General features: G+C 28.2%; 2 protein-coding genes and 1 long non-coding RNA gene across 3 annotated transcripts in view; 2 read left to right on the top strand and 1 right to left on the bottom strand.

Moving 5' to 3' along the window:
• Nucleotides 1–7,521, top strand: part of LOC122515837 (thyroid receptor-interacting protein 11-like) — a 32,153-nt gene extending 24,632 nt beyond the window's left edge. The window contains exons 6-14 of the mRNA XM_043633342.1: nt 58–433; nt 545–770; nt 803–3,348; nt 3,426–3,529; nt 3,621–3,720; nt 5,874–5,955; nt 6,028–6,214; nt 6,303–6,398; nt 6,500–7,521. Of these exons, the coding sequence (XP_043489277.1) occupies nt 58–433; nt 545–770; nt 803–3,348; nt 3,426–3,529; nt 3,621–3,720; nt 5,874–5,955; nt 6,028–6,214; nt 6,303–6,398; nt 6,500–6,652 (3,870 nt within the window). The 3' untranslated portion in view covers nt 6,653–7,521. The remainder of the gene's footprint in view (nt 1–57; nt 434–544; nt 771–802; nt 3,349–3,425; nt 3,530–3,620; nt 3,721–5,873; nt 5,956–6,027; nt 6,215–6,302; nt 6,399–6,499) is intronic.
• LOC122515866 lies at nt 4,370–4,684 on the bottom strand. Its single transcript, XR_006303415.1, has 2 exons — nt 4,550–4,684; nt 4,370–4,421 (listed from the first exon to the last, which is right to left on the bottom strand). It is a non-coding gene; the product is annotated as an uncharacterized LOC122515866 (long non-coding RNA).
• A 199-nt stretch (nt 7,522–7,720) lies between the features above and the next one.
• On the top strand, nt 7,721–9,651 carry LOC122515823 (protein YIPF1). Its single transcript, XM_043633320.1, has 4 exons — nt 7,721–8,113; nt 8,261–8,649; nt 8,727–8,907; nt 8,975–9,651. The coding sequence occupies exons 1-4, from the start codon at nt 7,912–7,914 to the stop codon at nt 9,235–9,237; spliced, it is 1,035 nt and encodes a 344-aa protein (XP_043489255.1). The 5' UTR covers nt 7,721–7,911; the 3' UTR covers nt 9,238–9,651.
• The last annotated feature ends 11,330 nt before the right edge of the window (nt 9,652–20,981 follow it).

Below are 20,981 nucleotides of genomic sequence, written 5' to 3'. Positions count from 1 at the left end.
TTGATGAATGTATCTTTTCGTATAAATTTTGATGAATTTTTTGATTATAATATTTAGAATCGCGAGGTCGAAAGAAACGTCAAGCGAATGCAGGAAGACGAAATAGCACTGGTAAACGATTTCAATACAGTCATATCGAAGTTGAATTATCAGGAAAAGGTCAAACTGTTTCGCAAAGTTCTGAAAAATTTGGAAAATGATAAGCAAAAGTCATCTTTAATTGACAAGGAAAAAATGTACGATTTCATTGAGAAACTCGACAAAAGCAGCGAAAATAATCAATCGGAAAATTTGAAATTGGATTCGCAGGAAAGTTCTATGAGTAATAATAGGGAAGCTGAATTGTCTAGAAAAATACACGAATTGCAAAACGAAAATAAAAATCTTAATAACAGTATGGTGGAACTTGATCGACAACACGCGGAATTTATTGGTTTGTATGAAAGAAAAATAAACGAAATATTATTTAAATGAAAATCGAATTAATTTGTAATATTATATGTTATAATTGATTTATTTCGTGTTTTTCTTTTTCTTTCTGTAGAAGAATTGTTAACGTTGAAGAAAGAAAACGAGAAGAAACATCAGTGTCTACAAAATGCATACGAACAATTATATGTGGAACACAATCAGGCTGAAGGTAAAGTCTTGGAATTGCAGAATAAACTTAGCACGATTGAAAGAAATAAATGTCATTTGGAAAAAGTGGAGAAAAATGTTCAAACGGAGGAGGAGGAGGAGGAGGATAGGAGAAAAAATGAAAAACAATAAATGACAACGGGGGGGATGACGGTGGTGGTGGTGGTAATTCGTTGTACGAATTGGAACAAAAAGTAAAAGATATCTTGAAAAATTCGTGCATAGAAACGAACGATTCCAACGAGTCGATTTTCGAGACTGTCGCAAAACGATACGTCGAGGCAAACTGGAAGAAGGACGTTTTAGAAAGGAAGGTAACTGAGATTACGCGAAATCTAAAGGAGAGCACCGAAATGAGGGACAATTTGCAACTGGAATGCGACGACATGCAAGCGCACATAGATTCGTTGCTTTTGGATATTCAACATTTGAAATTAAATTTGCCATCCATTCCCGAAGCTAGCGAGGAACGCGTGGCATCCTTGGAAACTGAAACTGAATCCTTGCAGGAGGAGGTTAAACAATTACGCCAAGAGAATGATAAATTGAGAAAATTAAATGATACCGAATCTGTACCGAAATTCGAGAACGGTTTGATGATCAATTCCAACGAGAATTTATTCGACGAAATCAAAATTCACAATGATTATTGTAATATTTTTCAAAGTGAGGAAGACTCTGTCGAAGATTTGAAACGTAGATTGTTAGAGTTCTCGAACGAAACTAGCGAATTGAGAACGTCTTTGGAAAAATATAAAGAGACAATAGAGGAGCTTAGATTAGGTAAAGAGAACATAGCTCATGAATTGAAAGCTTCCGTCTGTAGTATGGAGGAATTGGAAAGGGAACTCAAAGTTACTTTGGATATTAAGAACGAGCTAGAACGTGAAAATAGTGATTTGATTAAAGAAAACGAACAGTATCAGGCAGATTTGATTAGGTTGAAAGCAACAGCCGATGATTCGAAAAGAGAAGAGAACGATTTGTTGGAACAACTTCGTGAAACATTGGAAAAAGTTAACATAGAGAGAAACGATTTGGAATATGATTTACTTAATATGAGGAAAGAACTCGACAATGCTTTGCACGAGGCAAATCTGAGGCAAGATTTGATAGCTCGATTGACCCAAGAGAATGACAAATTCGTCAAAGAAAATGCGTTCCTGTTGGATCAATTGACGGCCACTCAAGTAGAATCCCAAGAGAAGATAGAACTGTTGAACACGGAAAAATCTTTGCTCGAAGAGGAACAATCGGAACTTCAAACGGAAGTAAGCAAGTATGAAATGACAAACGATTCGATAAAATCTCAATTGGAAATTGCCAAAAAGGAAATAAACGAGCTTAGTGCAGAGAATATTGTTCTACGTAGCAAATTAGAGGAAATTAGAGAATTGGAAGAAAAATTCAACGAAGAGAAAGCTGCTGCCAATGAATTGCAAAACAAATTTATGGAAAATGAAGCGGAATTGAATAATTTGCGTTTGAAAGAAAAGGAGATTGCCGAAAAGGAATTAAATTTAATACGAAGCCAATTAATGGAAACTGAAACCGAATTAAATAATTTACGTTCGAAGAAAAAAGAGGATCACGACGAAATCGCAGTCTTGAGAACAACTATAACGGATTTGAATGATCAAATTCGTTTGTCCGAAGAGAAATGTAAGCATTTGGAATCTGAAACGAAAGAAAATTCCTTTGCAAAGGAAAAACAAAAGTTAGTCGATAGTTTGGAAGAAAAGAGTCGAGAAAATGAAGAACTAAAAGATACAAATAATAAATTAACGACAGAAATAACGAAAATGAAAAATCAATTAGAGTCTGTCACCGAGTCTATACAAGAAAATGTTTCTATGGCTAAAGAGACCATAGAAAGTTTGTCGAATCTTATCAAGGAGAAAGACAATGAAATAGAATCTTTGAAGATGAATAATCAAGCTAACGCAGTTGATTCGAACGATTTTCTTACTCTTAAAAATGAAAGGGACGAGCTCGTAAGATTGGTTCAAATAAAACACAACGAGAGTCTTCAGTATCACGGTGAAATTCAAAGATTAACTCAACTCTTGAACGAGCAAGTGTCTCAAGCTCGAAATTTGTCCATGGAGCAAAATAAAATGGCTAATTTGTTAAATGACAAAGACAAAGAACTTGCAGAAGCTAGAAATGAATTGAAAATTCAACTAGAACGATTGGAAAATATTCAAAATGTCGATGATAAAGGAGAAATTTGTAGAATCCCGAGTCATTTGACTCAATTACAGGAAATGGACATTCTTAATGATAAATGTAATGCATTGGAAGCTGCCTTGATTCAAGAACAATCCAACAATAGAATGTTACAAAATCAATATGACGAAACTCAAAGTAAATTAATTAATTCGGCCAAAGAAATAGACAGACTTAGGACGCATTTAATAACGATCGAAAACAGTTACACGGAAGAAACTTTGAGGGTCGAGGATATGCGTAAAGAATTGGAAATAAAATTACTGCAAACCGAAGAGAAACTTAAAAATTCGTCAACCGTGTACACCTCCGCGAGCGTAAGGGCGAATCAAGAAATAGAAACGTTGCAACAACAAATGTTGCTTATAGTTCAACAAAGGGATGACATACAAAACAAATTGTCTATGGCGGAGGATAAAGTTTTATCGCAGACCGCTGCTCTAACTAATTTGCAAATAGTTTTGGAACAATTCCAAAGAGGTATAAAAAATGTTTTCCTTGATGCAATCATTTTCGAACAGCAATATAATGATAGCTACTTAATTTTATTATTTTAGAAAAAGAAAGGGATGTCAAAAGAGTTACGGAAAAATTACAATTGCAACTTCGAGAGTCCCATGAAAAACAAGACGAATTATTAAATGAAATCTCCTGTCTCAAGGTTTGTCTTACTCCTTTCTCCGCAAATTGGTTTATAAAAAATAAAACGATTATTTAATTGAATAAATAAATATATACACACATACATGTAGGAACAATTAGTGGAAGCTCAGGAATGTTTGCAAGCAGCGTCTAGATTAAGCGAACAACTGGATAAGAAAACGGAAAGAATAGATCAATTAAATCGAGAAGGTAACTTTTTAAAACACTTTACACATTTTTCCTATTTTTGTTTGCATCTTGTTCTTTACATTTATCGCATAGTTAGTGTTTTGACATTTTTGGATAATTTTACACGAATATTTATATTTTCAAGATTGTATGCTAAGCAATTGTATAAAAAAGACCTATTTCATATTTATATTCAATAATTATTATTCGTTCTACGATGTTTGTTTTTTGTTTATTTTTCTTACTTATTTTTTTTTTTTTAATACATAATTGAACCTGGCACATACATTATTATATGCTTGTAGGATTTTGGAAAATATATGATCGTCGGTAATATACTTGGGTCTCTCCCCACTAAAACGTTATTTACAGAACTTCAATATACTCAAATTTGATAATACTAGCAACAAGAATCAAAACTACATTACAATCATCGGTTTGACTGTGTATGCTGTGACTAATCTGTGAAAACAATTTACACATATATATAATATCTGGTAATGTAGTCAAATATCAGCTGGTAATTCTGGGATTAAACTGTAGCCCAGGATTCTTGCTGGTATCCGGCTACGAACCAGACCCCACCGCCTTTGCACACTAAATCACATCTTGGTTGGCTCATGCGCATTGCCCCACTGGTGCTGGTGCTCTCTTCTTTCATTTTATTTTATTTTAATGTGAACACTTTCTTCGCTGATTTTTGGAAATTTTTTCTTTTTTTTCTTTTTTTTTTTAAACAAAAAGAAAAAAAAATACTGACATTGTAACAATTATAATTTTATTATTTCTTTATAAATATATAAAGATATTTTGCTCTCTCAAAAAAAATTAATAAAATGTATAAAGATACCTTGTATTTTGCAGCTTTGCTAGTCTTCCAAGACCTTGATATTTTACCAATACTCAAATGGCTTGATATATATTTGATATAACACCATACAATTATGAGAAATTATTTTTAGTACGCATGCTACACGAGCAGAAACAAAATATATAATGTAGAGAAATGAAAATTTTTTAATTATTAGATACATCAACGTATTATTTTATTAAAATAATTAATTAGATATTAAAAAGTATAAGCATTCTATAATAGATCCATAAAAATCATTGTAAACCTTGTATTGAATTATTTCAATATGTATCATTTAAGGTATATGAAAGAATTAAATTAAATATAAATATAATTTCCCCAAAATTATCTAAAAAATATCTGACATATTAATATAAATACACACACATTAATATTCTGGTGTATATTATATATAACATCAAAATATATATTGTTAAATATCGTAGCATAGAATTGCATAATGCTTTGAAATAAATAGATTTATAAAAACATGTAAAAAAACATAAACTTGGTAGCGTGGAAGTGGGTAATCTCATGCGGTAACCGTGAGTGTGTAAAATGTAAAAGCTCATATTACCTCGTGGGGTTTCCCACCCGTTACCAATATTCTGCAGAAAAAAGGAACTAAATTCTAAATTTATAATTACTCTTTATTCAAATTATAAATTAAATATTTATATTCTAAATCATTAGATTAGAGAATTAATTTCATACGCGATATATCTAAAAGTAGTTAATTTTATTTAACACGTTAAATGCTATGCCTGGTATTCCTACAAACCACCAACTTTGCCGAAACTTTTATGTTTTTTTACGGCTGACGGATCATCCTAATTTAAATAAAAAGCTCAATAAAAGAGGCTAGGCGTTTAACGTGTTAAAACAGCTTCCTTATACTTTTAGTAGCATGTATGAAAACATTAGTTTGCTAGAACAGCATGATAAACGAAGAGAATGCAGCATGTGCAATTAAGATGTGGGTGTGAGTATTACATCAGGTACTGGTGTAATAACAAAACTACCAGTACTTGTGTTATACTTGCGCTCATGTCTGTTCAGCGTACCAATCTGCCAACTTTACAACGTCTCAATGAATGCACATGTGTACAAAAACCAAAAACTTTTTTCTTTTTTTTACAAGGAACGTTTCTTATTGTCTATTTAATTACAATATTAATTCTATTTAATTTGGATTGTTAATATAAAAGAAAATCAATATGAAAAGCATTCGTTTTGTACTAGTATGATAATAATTAATATAAAACGTATAATAGTAAAAAAAAAAAAAGAAACATAATTGATTTCGATTATTAATTTCCAGTTGAAAGATTAATGGAATTGGAAAATACCGCCGAACGGAGAATAGAAGAAGCAACGCAAAGTGGAGTAGGAAAAGTTGACAAGTGAGTACATTATTTCTAAATTATATATATATAGTCAAAAATAAATATTTATAATAAATTATTTTTCTTTAGGAATCTTATTAAAAATCTTTTGCTTGGATATTTGTCGTCGTCAGCAGCAGACAAATCATCCGTTCTGAGAGTAATTGCCACGGTATTAGATTTTACAGAAAATGATAGAGACAAAGCTGGTATTAATAATGTAGTTGCAAATAACAGTTGGTTTTCGCGTTTTGGTGGAACTGGTACTCCAACTAAGGCAAGTATAGAATTCTTAGATTTTTCTATCAAATTATTTCAATATAATTTCTATTTATAATAAATATATTTATATTTGTTTATTATAGGATCAAGAAGCTTCACTGTCAGCTGCATTTGTAAGATTTTTAGAAAGCGAATCTAAACCAAAACCTCAATTACCTGCTTTGCCAATATCATCATCGGTAAGATAAACTTATATATGTATTTATATTTTCTGTCAGATATTTTATATATAAAAAGAAAACTTATCTTTTTCTCTCTTAACGAAATAATATATTTTTAGTCCTCACCTCGACCAACGCATAGCAGACAACATTCAACTTCGTCTAACCATTCGACATTACTGCTTTCCAATGTTACATTACCAACATTCCCCGACTTTGTTCCAGCAAGAAATACAGGATCCATTCTGAAAGAAGTATTAAAAGACAGCTGATATTAAAATTATCTATGCAGTAGTAATATATACACTGCAAACAGCATTGTGCTGTAAAATTAAAAGAAAAAATACAAGCTATAAAATATCCTATCTATTATTGAGCCTAACTTTTTATTCGGACATTGATATATTGTAATATAATTGTGCTCTAAAAAAAAAGAAAAAAAAATAAGGAAAGATAAACTGCCTTAGTATGTTTGTGCTGCATTTATCGATAGCTTGATCAAATCAATTTCTATAATCTAAGCGGAGGAAAAATATTATACTTTAACGAAAGGATTTTCCATTTGTAATGCGAAATTCTTTCTGTGGAAAAAAAATAAGCAATAAACAGCAAAAAACGTATATATGTTGAAAATATTTTTACAGAGACGCCGAAAAAACAATTGTTCTTAATTGATTTATTCGTATAAGAACAATATTCATTAAATTAAATTTCTAAATTATTTCTATATTAAATAATCCTAAGCTTGTATAAATTTTAATCGTATCAATTAAAATGATTATAATAATTTAAAGTGTCTCCTAATGTAATATGATTCTTGATTTACTTTATTTAATGTTAAATTTGATTGCTTGTTGTACATAAAGAGTAGGTTGTTGAAATTGCACATATATTAAAAAAAAGGAGAAAGAAAAGAAAGAACAATAAATATATTTTGTTGTCTTACATACCTTTTCGTTGTCCCCAACAATAAACAATAAAACTTTGTATGTATTTGTTAATATTATAAATTATGTTAATATATTTAATAAACTAACTAAATGTAAGACTGTAACATATCGAGTCGAGTGTGAAGTATGTACTAAATTTTGTCGAATAAAAAAGCGCGCTTAAAAAAACGCGCGTCATGGATATTCAAAAATATTTTAGCGTTGCGAAAATTCTGTGATTTTATATCGAATTTTGAGGCTTTTAGAACGTAAAGATTAAACAATATAAATGATGTATCAATTTTTGTGGTATTTAACATTAATAATAATATTATAAGAATATGTATGAAGAAAATTTTGCGTAATATTATTTATAATATTATTTATATTAATCTAGTTCCAATGAAATTTAACAGATGGTGCAAATCCACCATCGAATAATTCTATTCGCTGATTGGCAGACTTAATTCTGACATCAAACGATATATCGAAATATATCGCGTAACAAATCGATACTGCAATTTTCTTTCCTGCAATGTGCCCAGCTGGCAATTGTCAAATACGTTTAAAAAATAAATTCAAATAATAAATAGAGTTTAATTATGGAGGGTGATCGTACAAAAAACACTGATTCGCAGTTTATTTCGTTCCATGATTTTTCTACGATGAATCAACAAAGCAACGTTGGTCAAGCACAACTTGACATTGGTGCTTCCACTCATCAAAATTTTAACAATTTACCTAATGATTCTACAGGAATCGGTATTCTTGAAGATCTAGAAGGCATACCCAACAGAAATGAAGGTTAACAATTAATGTAACATGTTTAAATATTAATTTAATATACTATCTCTTATAAATATAACTTCAACAATGTTGTATTAAACCAACTGATAAAAAACCAAAATCATTTTTGATGTATTATCATTAACTATTGTCTTATTCTTTCAGTGGATCAATCCCAATACAGTTTCTGGACTATAGAATACTATCAAAAGTTTTTTAATGTTAATACAAAAGATGTAATGGAACGTATCAAAAGATCAATGTTTCCGCATAGTACAGAAAATTATTTGGTTACGCACATTAGACCCAATCCAGACTTGTATGGTCCATTTTGGATATGTGTTACTTTAGTATTTTCTGTTGCAATAAGTGGTAATATGGCTAACTATTTACAAACGGCCAGTTCTAGTCATTATCATTGGAGATATGACTTCCATGTAATCTCCTACGCTGCTACTTCGATATTCTTATATGCTTGGTTATTACCGCTTGCATTATGGGGCGCATTGAAGTGGACAATGAGTACAAGGAATACGGAAGAAGAATTGATAGAAGTAAATCAATTCATTTTTTATCTCATTTTTTCCTAAGCAAGGGTAAAACATAAATACAAATTCTTTTTTGTTTTCAGTCTTATGCATCTCCAGGGCTTTTGGAGCTCATATGTCTTTATGGATATTCTTTGGCCATTTACATTCCAGTTGCATTCTTGTGGACGATACAGATCGGTTGGTTACAGTGGATTTTAGTAATAGTTGCCACTTTTATGTCGGGTGGTGTTTTACTTCGTTCATTGTATCCAGTTATATCAGGTAATAAACAACTTTTATATATAGATATTTGTAGTATTTAATTATTTATTAAAAATCAATGTTACAGGAAAACATAGAATCATATACATCACCATTATCCTTGGTATGCATCTTCTTCTGGCGACAGGCTTTATGATATGTTTCTTTCACGTGCCATCCAAAACCTCACCGCAACACCCTATAGAAATCTTATCTTCCACGTTACCATCTACAGGAAATATGCAGATATTGATGGAAAAGATAGTGTCTAATGCGACAGAAAATACATTGCATGTAAAAAATAAACTTTTACATCTTTCTCAGTCTACCATTGGAGCACAGGTCACGTAAAAATTCGTATTTAGTAGATTTGTGCTAGAGAGCGGATATCGTATAAATACGATGGGTATTGTATGTATGGTGTTTGTGTTACTAAGACGCAACCCTGCACGCGAAAAACCACGGCAAAATATACCCGCATGCAATGTGTTAAAATTTAAAAAATTTTGCGAGACGATGATCCGTTTATAAACATAAGTATAATAAACGTATTCGAATGAATCGTACAAATCGCACATCATATTAAAGAAAATTTACAAAAAAATTATAAAATTTTATGTTTTTAGAGAAAGAAAAGATAGATCTTGTTTGTATTATACTTTTAAAAATCAGTTATACAATTAATGAAGTATAAAAAAAAAAAATTAAGAAGCTAAACTCCAGAATTCCTTATACCATATTAATAATTGTTTTGATACGACAAAATATTAATCCTTTTTCGTAATAAGTATTTCTATACATATACATACACCCACACATAGACACACACATACATATATATTTAATGTTTAGGAAAAAAAAGTGAATACGAACTTTAAAGTGTTTGGTTGATTTATTTGACAACCCTACTGTTTCACAAAGTAGGGACGCATTTACATCAACGTAACACATATCAATCACGACCATACGAATCTTCATGTTGTACATAGTAGTGTGTCATTGGTATATATATATTATATATACATAATAATAATAATAATAATAATAATATATAATGTGATAGTAATAATAGATTACTTATATATATTACTAATCGTAAGTAATTAATATTTTGTTCATTCCCATTAACCAGTGTGACAAAGGCAACATTTATTTTGTAGTAGTAGTATCGTTACGTTATTATTATCATCAAGTATGTATTAATACTTAATAAATATATATATATATTTAATTAATTATCCTCGCGATATACACAAATTTATGTGTATATATGTATACCGTGTTAATAATTAATCTTTTTGTTACTAGTGACCCATATATGGGTCACCGATGGATGAACGACTGACCCATATAAGGGTCGTATATCATGTGACGATACAAGAAAACGAAAAAGTTTATTCCTTTTAACCCAAATATATTATCATTGAGCCTTGCAATAAAACAAGTATATCGCGTTGGTATATATACTCTATATATATTAATTATTAATATATCAATCATCTTTTCCCCCTTCATTTAATTACTTCGACTACATTTCGATTAAGTCTCGTAAGACGACCGATTAACTTTTTTCGAAGAGGGTCTCTTTTCTATTTTTATTTCTTCCCATTCGTACAAATATTCTATTCGTCTAAGAAATAAATACCACGACTTCTGGAGAAAGAGAAACAAAAAATATAAAATATATATATATATACTATTTTTCATACGTTCCAATAATTTGCCATAATTTCTTTATAAACTTCATGTAGTAACGATAAGAAGAATCTAAAAGCATTAAAATTAACTCGTGAAACCTTTATGGCGTTATAAAAAAAATTAGTGCCGATTTTTGGTGACCCTCCCCCATAGCATTCAACGTTATATTATATAAACTGCAACGTCTACGAGAAGTCTTTCGTTTTACGAGCCTCTCATCGATGTGAGCGTCTTCAAATGTTTCTTATATAAAATACGAAAAATTCTCTATGAGTTTTAAAAGCCTAAAATGTTTAAATAATGCAAGAGCCGAGCAACCATCGAAATACTCTCGCACTTGCTATGCAAATACACCATGCATCCCATCGCATCGTCTCCGTTCGTTCCTTCGAAATAACGCGAATTTTCTTTCTATAATTTGTCTATATGGTAAGTGGCAGGTCGGTAGTTTTACCCCTGAAACATGATTACCCTTGTGACACCGCCATTTTTGTCGTCTAGGTTGCGGTCAGTTAGGCGCAATATGCACAAGAAAAAAAATAAAACGAATATAATTAAAGTGTATTTTTTAAATATTAATAATCAAACAAATAAAGAAAAGATTCCTTTTTCTTATACTTCATGGTGTTCGACAGCAAGTTATCGATAAAACGTTCGAGTTTACGGCTAATGCTCACAACGATTTTGGTCCGACTTGGTGATTATTAATTATTATTACTTTTTTTTAAATTTTCTTTTCTATTTTCTTTAGCTCGTTTACTTCTTTATAATTTCATTACGAGATATTACAGTCAAAGATTGCAAATAGGCAGGAGCGTAATCAGTAATAATAAATTCTACGACAGTCTAAAAATTGTGTGTGTGTGTGTGTGACTCAAAAATGTTTCACGCAAAGTACACCAGTATTTAAATACACGATCGTAATAATCGTACACGTGTTTCTTTCAATGATATATGCACATATTTTTATATATATGAATTTTTTATATAAAATTGTGTGCATACATAATTTTTTATATTACGTTATTATTTACATTACATTGTGCAACTGGGCATGTACTAATATTAATGATAATAATTCATTATAATGCACAATATTTGTATTTTGTTTAACTGCAATTATTATAATCAGTGCACCCAATGCACAAACCCGAGAAAATAAGCACGTCTCTTTCTTCTTTTTTCTAATTCGCACGCGGCCGTTTTTAGAGCATTACACACAGATACAATAATTATAATTATAATCTTAATAATAATATAATAATGATAATAGTAATAATAATAATAATGAAATTGGTTGATGTTACCCTGGTATTTAGTTTAAATTGATTAATACGCATATCGATAATACACGTAAAAGTATTGTCGTGTGTGTGTGTGTGTATTAGTGTTATTTTTTGTTCTCTTCTTTTGTTCTTTCTTTTCTATTATTTTATAATATGTACAATCGGACCGTTTTCTAATTTAACTACTAACGCTTGTTAATTTTTTGTTGTAATTAATTTATGCGAAAAATGTTATACAATAAAACGTCAGGTTGATTATTCAGTCGCATGATCGATAGTTCGAAAGATCGATCGATCGATCGTTCGTTTGATCGCACCAGTCGATAATGTAGTTTTCTTCCTCTTTTATTTTTTGATTATTTTTATTATTTTGTTACAATTAATGAGTTTATTAGAATATTATCGACTCGTGCAATCTTCGATATAACTTTCGTTAGTGTGTGTGTGTAAGATTAACTTTTTTTCTAATTCTAATCGATTTTAATTTGTTTTCCTGTTTTTCTAATTGTTGTAAGTATGTGACAAAAACAGAAATCGTTTCTTTTCTTTACATATACACAGCTTGTAATTACTTGTTCTGTTTTTTTTTTTAAATGCAATACGAAAATGCTCAATCAGAGTGCAGTAGGATAGAAGGAGAAAGATTTTTACAAGTCTTAGGAGACGCCAATTTGTTTTTTTAATTATTTCTCTCCTTTGTATGCGTTTTTAAGATATGAAAAATTTATTTTTTACATTAACTATTATTATTATTATTATTATTATTATTATTATTATTATAATTACTATTCTATTACGCGTTCAAAAGGCTTCCTGCAATTTTTATTTTTCTGAATTACGAGAAACTTTCAAAGTCAGGTGTTTCTCAAATATTCGCAAGTAACTTTTTCTTTTTTTAAATTATTATCTATCTTGTCTCTCTCTCTCTCCCTCATCTATTTTTTTCTAAGTACGAAGATCTATCTCATATTCTTCTCAAAATCTTACTTCATAATTGTTTTTTATTTTTTTTTTGACGAACGCCGTAACTCCGAAACAACTCGCAAAAATTTCCAATTTTCCGAAAAAAGATTATTATTATTATTATTATTACTATTACTACTATGTAAGAGAGACAGATATCGCGCTATTACAGATTATTATAATATTTTTAAATAGGAACTCTAGTTAAATTACACGTCGATTGAACTGACTTGAATATTTAAAAAAGAAAATAAATTAATTACAATATATATAAATTTATAATAATCGAAACAAATATCTCTATCATTTGTTATAACATTTCTATATTCACAAGTATGTATTTTGTTTTATAAATAATTATTAAATTTCATTGTATATAAGTCAGTTCAATCATACGTTTGAAAATCTTCGTTCTCTACGTTTTATTTTTTTATTTTTTCTTATTTTCAGTCAACAAAACAAAAAAATAAAATAAAAATAAAAATGTAATCTAATCGCAAACCCCCTCTGAGCCTTTAAGCACGAATTAATCAATTTCCAATCTCAAAATAGAGACGCGCATACACGATTAATTATTTTTAATTTAATCATTAAAAATTGTTCTTCGATCTATCATCCACCCCTATTTTAAAATTGTGTTGTGATATGTAATAACTGCGTTTGAGAATCCTTGAGAAAAGAGAGAATTGATCTAAATAATGAAATATGTATGTATGTATGTGTGTGTGTGTGTGCGTGTATTTTATCTATTTAAATTATCAATATTATTTTATTATATGTACGCGTATGTAATAGTAATAGTCCATAGTAGTAATAATGGTAATAGTAAGTATATAAGTTATTTTGTTATTTTTATTTACGAACATCGAACTTTTCCGACACACTTAACTACTTTAAACGGTATAAAAATGTTCGGTCTCTCTAGAATATTAATTATAATAAAACTTCATTAATTTATATATATATATATCCAAGTGCAAATATGTGTGTAATATATTTGTGTTGTATGTGTGTGTATAGTTTTCAAACGAACATCATCAAACCATACTACTACCACCAATATGCGATTTAAAAGGCGGTTATTATTATTATTATTAATCGACATATAAAATCGATTGAACGGATTTTATTTTCTTCTTTTATTATTATTATCATTATTATTATTACGTCATTGGTTTCTATCGGGCAGAGAAAAATGATTTGACGATGGTTTATATAAGTTATTCGTATATGTGTATGAGTGACAAAGAGAGATAAAAATTATTATCTTTCTATCATTTTCTTTCCTTGTTCCACCATTTGAAATAGAAATTACGCGAGGGGAAAAAATGACTTTGATTGCAAGCTTATTTAATAACAGGTACTTAATATTCGGTTAAATGTTTTCTCTAACAATATTTCCTATGTAACACACCCACAGAAGTATTATTCGAACTACTAATCTTTGATTATTATTATTATTATTATTATTTTAATTTACATAAAAGATTAGCTAGCTCACGCAAAATGTGTTGTCTCACGCGTGTTTTCTTTTAAATCGATATTTAAAAGTCGCTTATCTTTCAAGATTTTATTATTATCGATAATTACAACTATACTACGATTTATTTTGTCTACATATTATTTTTCCCTATAAAAAATTACGTATCCAACGCGACGAAGCTATGGTAATAATAATAATAATAATAATAATAATAATAACAATGGCGATAATCTTATTGTTAATTAATTCTAACGACCACTGTCATAATCGATCGAGAATAACAAATTTATTTTCCCCAATCTTTTTTCAAATTCTTATTTACGTATTATTTTTTTTTTTTTTTTTTTTATATACAGAGTGTCCGAGACTTTTCCCTGTAAACGATGTCAACGTATTCTATGCACGAAAATAAGAAGAACAAATCTTACGTAAACTTAGATCATTTAAAGCAACCCGGACGCAACCACCCTGCACATGCATATTATGCAAGCGCATCTTAGGATCTTTATTTTATTATTTTATTCATTCTAGGAATCGTGCGAACAATTTGTTTCCTTTCTATTCATTACTTTTCATTTCATTTTTTTTCAATATAATCATTTTAATGCCGGTAAAAATTGTACATATACGTAATCACTATGTACACGATATTATAAGTAATCATACTCAATACACATGCACGTATAACTCGTGTAGTATATTTTTCTTTATATTATAAATATATTTAATATATCCTATATAGAGACACATATTTCAAAACTAGATAAAAAGAAATAAAGAATGCAGGAAGAAGTATGTATTTTCAAAAATAGTGATAATAATACTATTAATAGTTTAGGACTGTTTAAATCGGACACGTGCACATTCCGTTTTTCTTTTCCTTTTTTCCATCTATTTTTTTAATCATTTACTTTCTCATCGGTAATATAAAAACGCTTTGTGATTTTCAATGTTATTTACACGGCACATTTTTCATTTTTATATTTTAATTTACCCCTATGCAATTATATATATTTAATTTATATAGTTCGAGATTTTTCCTCAGCGAATACGATTAATAATTTCTTAAGATCTTTCGTTCAAGCTTTTTTTTAATATAAAAAGGAAAAACAAAAACGTTTCTCTGGCGCCGAAATTAAAATGGTAAAGGTGGTGGGGTTGTTGGGGGGATGGGAAAAAGGGATGATGGATGATGTGCAGTTTTTGTTTTAATCTTCTTTAAAATATTTTCAAACTGAATCTTGATATACATATATATATGTATATAAATGTATATATATGTACTTGAAATTAGATTATTTTAATGTATGAATAAAATAAGGCCATAAGAAGACATATTTGACTGAACACACATAATCTAATTACAATTCACGTTTTTAGTTCATGTTTCTTTTCCTTTCACATTTTTTATCTCTCCTCCTCTCCCTCTCTCTCTCTCTCTCTCTTTCTTTTTCTTTTATTTATTTATTATTATTATTTTGTTTAACTTCATTTCCCGGTCTAACATAATTGTGTAATTAATTAATTGTTTTATCCATAATTTGTTTTTAACTATATCATTTTTATTTCACCCATTCTAAGGTATCTCAGCATCATAATTATTTCATATCATTCTATGTAATAATGATGATAATAATGATAATAATGATAATAAAGAATAATTAATAATAATAATAATAATTGATTCATTCATTAATAATAATAATAATAATAATAATAATAATAATAATAATAATAATAATAATAATAATAATAATTTATCTCAAATACACCGTACATAATATTATTAATCGCATAATTAGCGGCCAAAACCACTCGATTATTATCTTAAGCATTAGTCTTTAGTGTTTGATTATTATGCTACAATAATATACAATAGGTAAATGTGTTTTCAATTTTTAGTAGTTTGTTTCTTTCATTATCCTTACATCATCCATGTTTTTTTTTGTATATTGAACAATTACGTCACGTGGTACTCGCCTATCGAAGCATCGAAATCTCTCCTCAACCACGACGCCATATTTTTCTTTGTATTACTTTGATATTCTTCGAAAAAATGATGTGAGCATAATTTATTTTTAATTTAAATTTTAATTAAATGTTATTTCTCTAAATTTTCGAAATATTCTCTGAAAAAAAATGGTTGAGGATTGTGATAGATCGATAGACGATTAATTAATTAATTACTACAGCACATCGTTAATTACAATATAATATAATATAGTCTAGCTAAATACAATCGGTCTGTGTGTGTTGTATATTAAAATATAAATATCAAATAGACTTCTTCCTTGTCCCTCTCCCCACTAAAAGGATATATGCACCTTTATTTTATATATACATATGTGTATAAGTGTATTTGTTGCGTGTACGTACAAGTGCGTAAGTGTGGCTCTATGATTGCACGCACGTAATTTATGTATGTGTAATCTGTGTGCGCGCTCGTGTGCATGTATTCCACGTATTAATGTAAAAATTCGGAGAACTCGTCGAGTTCATTGTGATGTTACTAATTTATTTTTTTAATTAAAGAGAGAGAGAGAGAGAGAGAAAGAAATAGTATATTTAAACTTTTTAATTTTTCATTATCTATTTTTTTCTTCTTAAATGGTTTTCTCTTTCTCTCTCTCTCTCTCTCCTTTTTCTTCCTAATTATTTTATTAAAATTTGACAAAAATCATTTACAGCGAGATGACACAGAAAAGATTATTTTATTTTATTTATTATACTTTTCGTTTTTTCCCTTTTAATTTCGCGAATGAACTATCTCCGAGGTCAAACTAAACCTAAGCTTTGTACTCTGGTCGACCATCGAAATAATTCTGTACGTGCAAGCAATATATATAGATGTAATCGTATATGCACATGTGCATGTATATACATTCATGTACGTGTACATATATACATACATACAATGTACGTTTAAACCACACATACGAGCACACATGTACGTATACAAACGATTGAATGGGAATATATGTATATTAATACAAATACAAATACACACACACACAAATTATGCACACAGTTATGTATATGCGTATGTATACTTCTATGTATAATAATAAATAATAATAATAAAATAATAATAATAATAATAATAATAATAATAATAATAATAATAATAATAATAATAATAATAATAATAATATCGTATAACAGGTGTCTTGTGAACGAGTGTGTTTATCCAATTCGATTAAATACAGAAAATGAAACAATATTTTAATTAATTAATTCAGTAATCGTAAAAAGAGAACAATTACTCGAACAAAAGAAACGAAATGGCGACGATAATTCTGCCGCCATTTTTTAAATTTAAGGCACGCGCTACTGTTCAAAACAAAAACTAAAAGAAAACAAAAACAAAAACAAAAAAAAAACAAAAACAATTACCAATTAACATCGCTAATATTAATTACTTAATTTAATTTCAATCTTCCTTTCGTCCTCTCGCTTTCATTTTTATTTTTTAACAACAAAATTAAAAATAAAAAATCTCTCATTAACCTAATTGCATACTCAAGAACAATGTAATATTTAATAATGACAATAATAATAATATCGTGTCGAATTTGTTGATATCTTTACAGTTGTCACTGGATTTATTTTAAAAATAACACATACATACTTACATACTTTATACACGCATACATACATATAGATACACACACATGTAAAATACGGAAAATACATAAGAATATTAGAAACGGGACACCCGTTATATGTAAATACGTGGTACGTATTAAACCATTTCCGGTACGTGCAAAAGAGAAAGAGAAATATGGTATTTAATCGTACCGGAAATGTATTGTTTTTTTTTTCTATCGCCAAATAGCGTAATACTTTGTGACAGACTTTGCTGGCTTAATAAAAAGCTTTCGTGTTACATTCTAAATATAATATATTATGAATATATCGCATTATCATTATTATTATTATTATTATTAATATTATTATTATTATTATCATCTCTCATCATTATTATTATTATATTATTAATTTTCTTTGATTAATAATAATGATGATGATAATAATAATAATAATAATTTTCTTCTTTTCATTCTCTTTCTTTCTTTCTTTCTTTGTAAACTCTATTTTGACTTTAATAGTCGCGCATTTTGTGACGACTATTTTCTATCCGAGGAGAAAAAGTTATTTCGTATATAATATGTATGTGTATATGCGCGCGCCTGTATATTTTAAACAGGTAATTAATGGTTTTGGCAAAACGAATGTAGTATGTTTTTTTTCTCCACATTTATGTACGTAAGTATGTATGCATTTATTTATTTATTTATCCATATATATATATATGAATTTACGTACGTGTGATTATAGTATCATCGTTAATAATTCATATTTAATAAGGCAACAGTTACGAAAATTCACTTGTCGAATAGACTAACTTCGAAGAAGAGCGAAGAAGAGCGAAGAAGAACGAAATAATACGAGGATGAACGAAGATAGAAGCGCGGCTAATTTCAAATGTGCTAAACAATGATAATTCATCCCAATGAAACCTGCTCACTTAAAGGGAGATACAAAACAAAAAAGAAAAGGAAAATTATATTACATAATCTAATAGATCTATATACGTCATAAGTAATAATAATAATAATAATAATATTGTTAATAAACAAGGCAATATTAAGTTATTTGCATGAAGAAAAAGAAGAGAAATTTATTTTCCTAATCATAAAGACTAAAAAAGAAATTCATTCCAAATCGACGAACATAATTAAATCATGTGATATTGTTATATATAATAATGATGATGATTATGATAATAATAATAATAATAATAATAATAATAATAATAATATTAATAATATTAATATTTAAATGTAAAGATAGAAACACGTATCGGGTAAAATAATATTGATCTACTTTTTTCATATAAATATTATAATATATATTAATTAGGAATACTAAATTATTAACTTATAGAAATAAAATTTAATATGGATATACTGACAAAACGGACAAAAAGAAAATATATTAATATAATTCCCTAAGGCTAATTTTTATCGATTACTTTTTTAATTTTAATTTTTTATTTATTTTTAAATCTAAGACATCACTGACTAATGACCATTTGTGTTCTTCCGATTTTCTTTCCTCATATTTGTTTTTTTTTTGTTTATTTAAACAACGACGAGTTACGAGAAACGATCGAAGGGACAATACATATACTCGGAACGTTTAAAGATGATGACACTACTGACGTTTTAAATATCCCCTTAAATTCACCCCTTTTACAATTCACCCTTTACGATTAATATTAAGCATTAAGTGCGCCGTAAGTATGTGTGTTTTATCTAATTGAAAATTCTTAACATTAAAAACATCGATTAACGATAAATATTATACTAATCGGATTAGAAAATTGTTAAATCTATGTAATCTACAAATTGATATTCTTTTTAAAATGTCTCCCTCGATCGTATCTCCATCATCGTTGTTTTTCATATTCTAACACGTTGAACTAATTTATTTTCTTATATTCGTTTATTTATTACAAATAGAAGAGGTGCCTAGAATGCTATAAATTATTATACAATCATTCTAAATCTATTCCTATAGATTTAAAAAATATTTTTATACTTATCTCTTTCTAATGCATTTACAAAATAATTTCTTTGTTATTTTTTTATGATCTCGATTATTGTTATTTTTTCGATTCAATACGACGAATATTAAAACCGCATACCATCAATTGTATTCATTTAAAATATTTTTCCAATAAATAATAATAATAGAAGTCAATTGGAAACTCAAAAGACGAACCTGAAATTTTTATAATCCATTTGTTTAATTAACTAATATTTTATTATCTTAATATCTTGTTTTTTCATTTCGTTTTTTTCATATTTCTTCCCTTGAAACATCTAAAAATTAATTGATTAAATTAATTATCTAATAAATAGTATCTCTTGTTTATTAATTATTAATTATCACTAACGACATTCTAGTCGTAATCTATGCACAACCTATGGTATATATATATGTATATATAACATTTTATTTATCATTTTAATTATCGAACAAGTATTGACCGATTATCGATCATTCAAAAGAGAAAGTAATGAGGAGTATTACTAGAGTCAAGCATATACGTATTATTCAAAAAGAAATAATGATTTTTATCTGGTCCATTAATTTTGTACCCATTATTCTTTTTCTTTTTTTTCTTTTTTTTTTTTTTAATTTTTAAGTTTTAATTTTATTATTATCATCGTTTTAAAAAATATCGATATGTCGCTTATGTAAAATTATTTTTTTCTTTCTTTCCCTCTTTTTTCTTTTTTTTTTTTCAATAAATATTCTTAAATATTATTTTCTTTTCTTACCTTCGCGTTCCACTCGATCGGAAAATATTCAAAAATAAATAAAAATTAATCAGATGGAACACAATTAAATATTTTAAATTATATATATATATATACAAAATTTTACAATAGAAATCGAATTAATCGGTCAATACCAGCTCGCAACCTAACTTGAAAAAAACTTTATTCTTGAAATTTTATCATTTTATTCCCCATGCAAAATGGTATTAAATTAAAAATAAAATAGATATATTAATGTCTGTACACGATTACACAATACTACTACTAATCTTTTAAACATTTATCCACGTATTTATCTTGTCCCATTTATCTATC

Source organism: Polistes fuscatus, unplaced genomic scaffold (assembly GCF_010416935.1).
Source record: "Polistes fuscatus isolate 324 unplaced genomic scaffold, CU_Pfus_HIC Scaffold19, whole genome shotgun sequence".
In the NCBI taxonomy this organism is placed as follows: domain Eukaryota; kingdom Metazoa; phylum Arthropoda; class Insecta; order Hymenoptera; family Vespidae; genus Polistes; species Polistes fuscatus.
This window is presented reverse-complemented; position numbering and strand designations above follow the sequence as displayed.

Excerpts from the sequence above, each read along its gene's own strand:
- LOC122515823 (XM_043633320.1), top strand. The coding sequence starts at position 7,912 with ATGGAGGGTGATCGTACAAAAAACACTGATTCGCAGTTTATTTCGTTC. Across the intron at positions 8,114-8,260 it reads CATACCCAACAGAAATGAAG|TGGATCAATCCCAATACAGT; the intron begins GTTAACAATTAA and ends TTATTCTTTCAG. Across the intron at positions 8,650-8,726 it reads CGGAAGAAGAATTGATAGAA|TCTTATGCATCTCCAGGGCT; the intron begins GTAAATCAATTC and ends TTTTGTTTTCAG.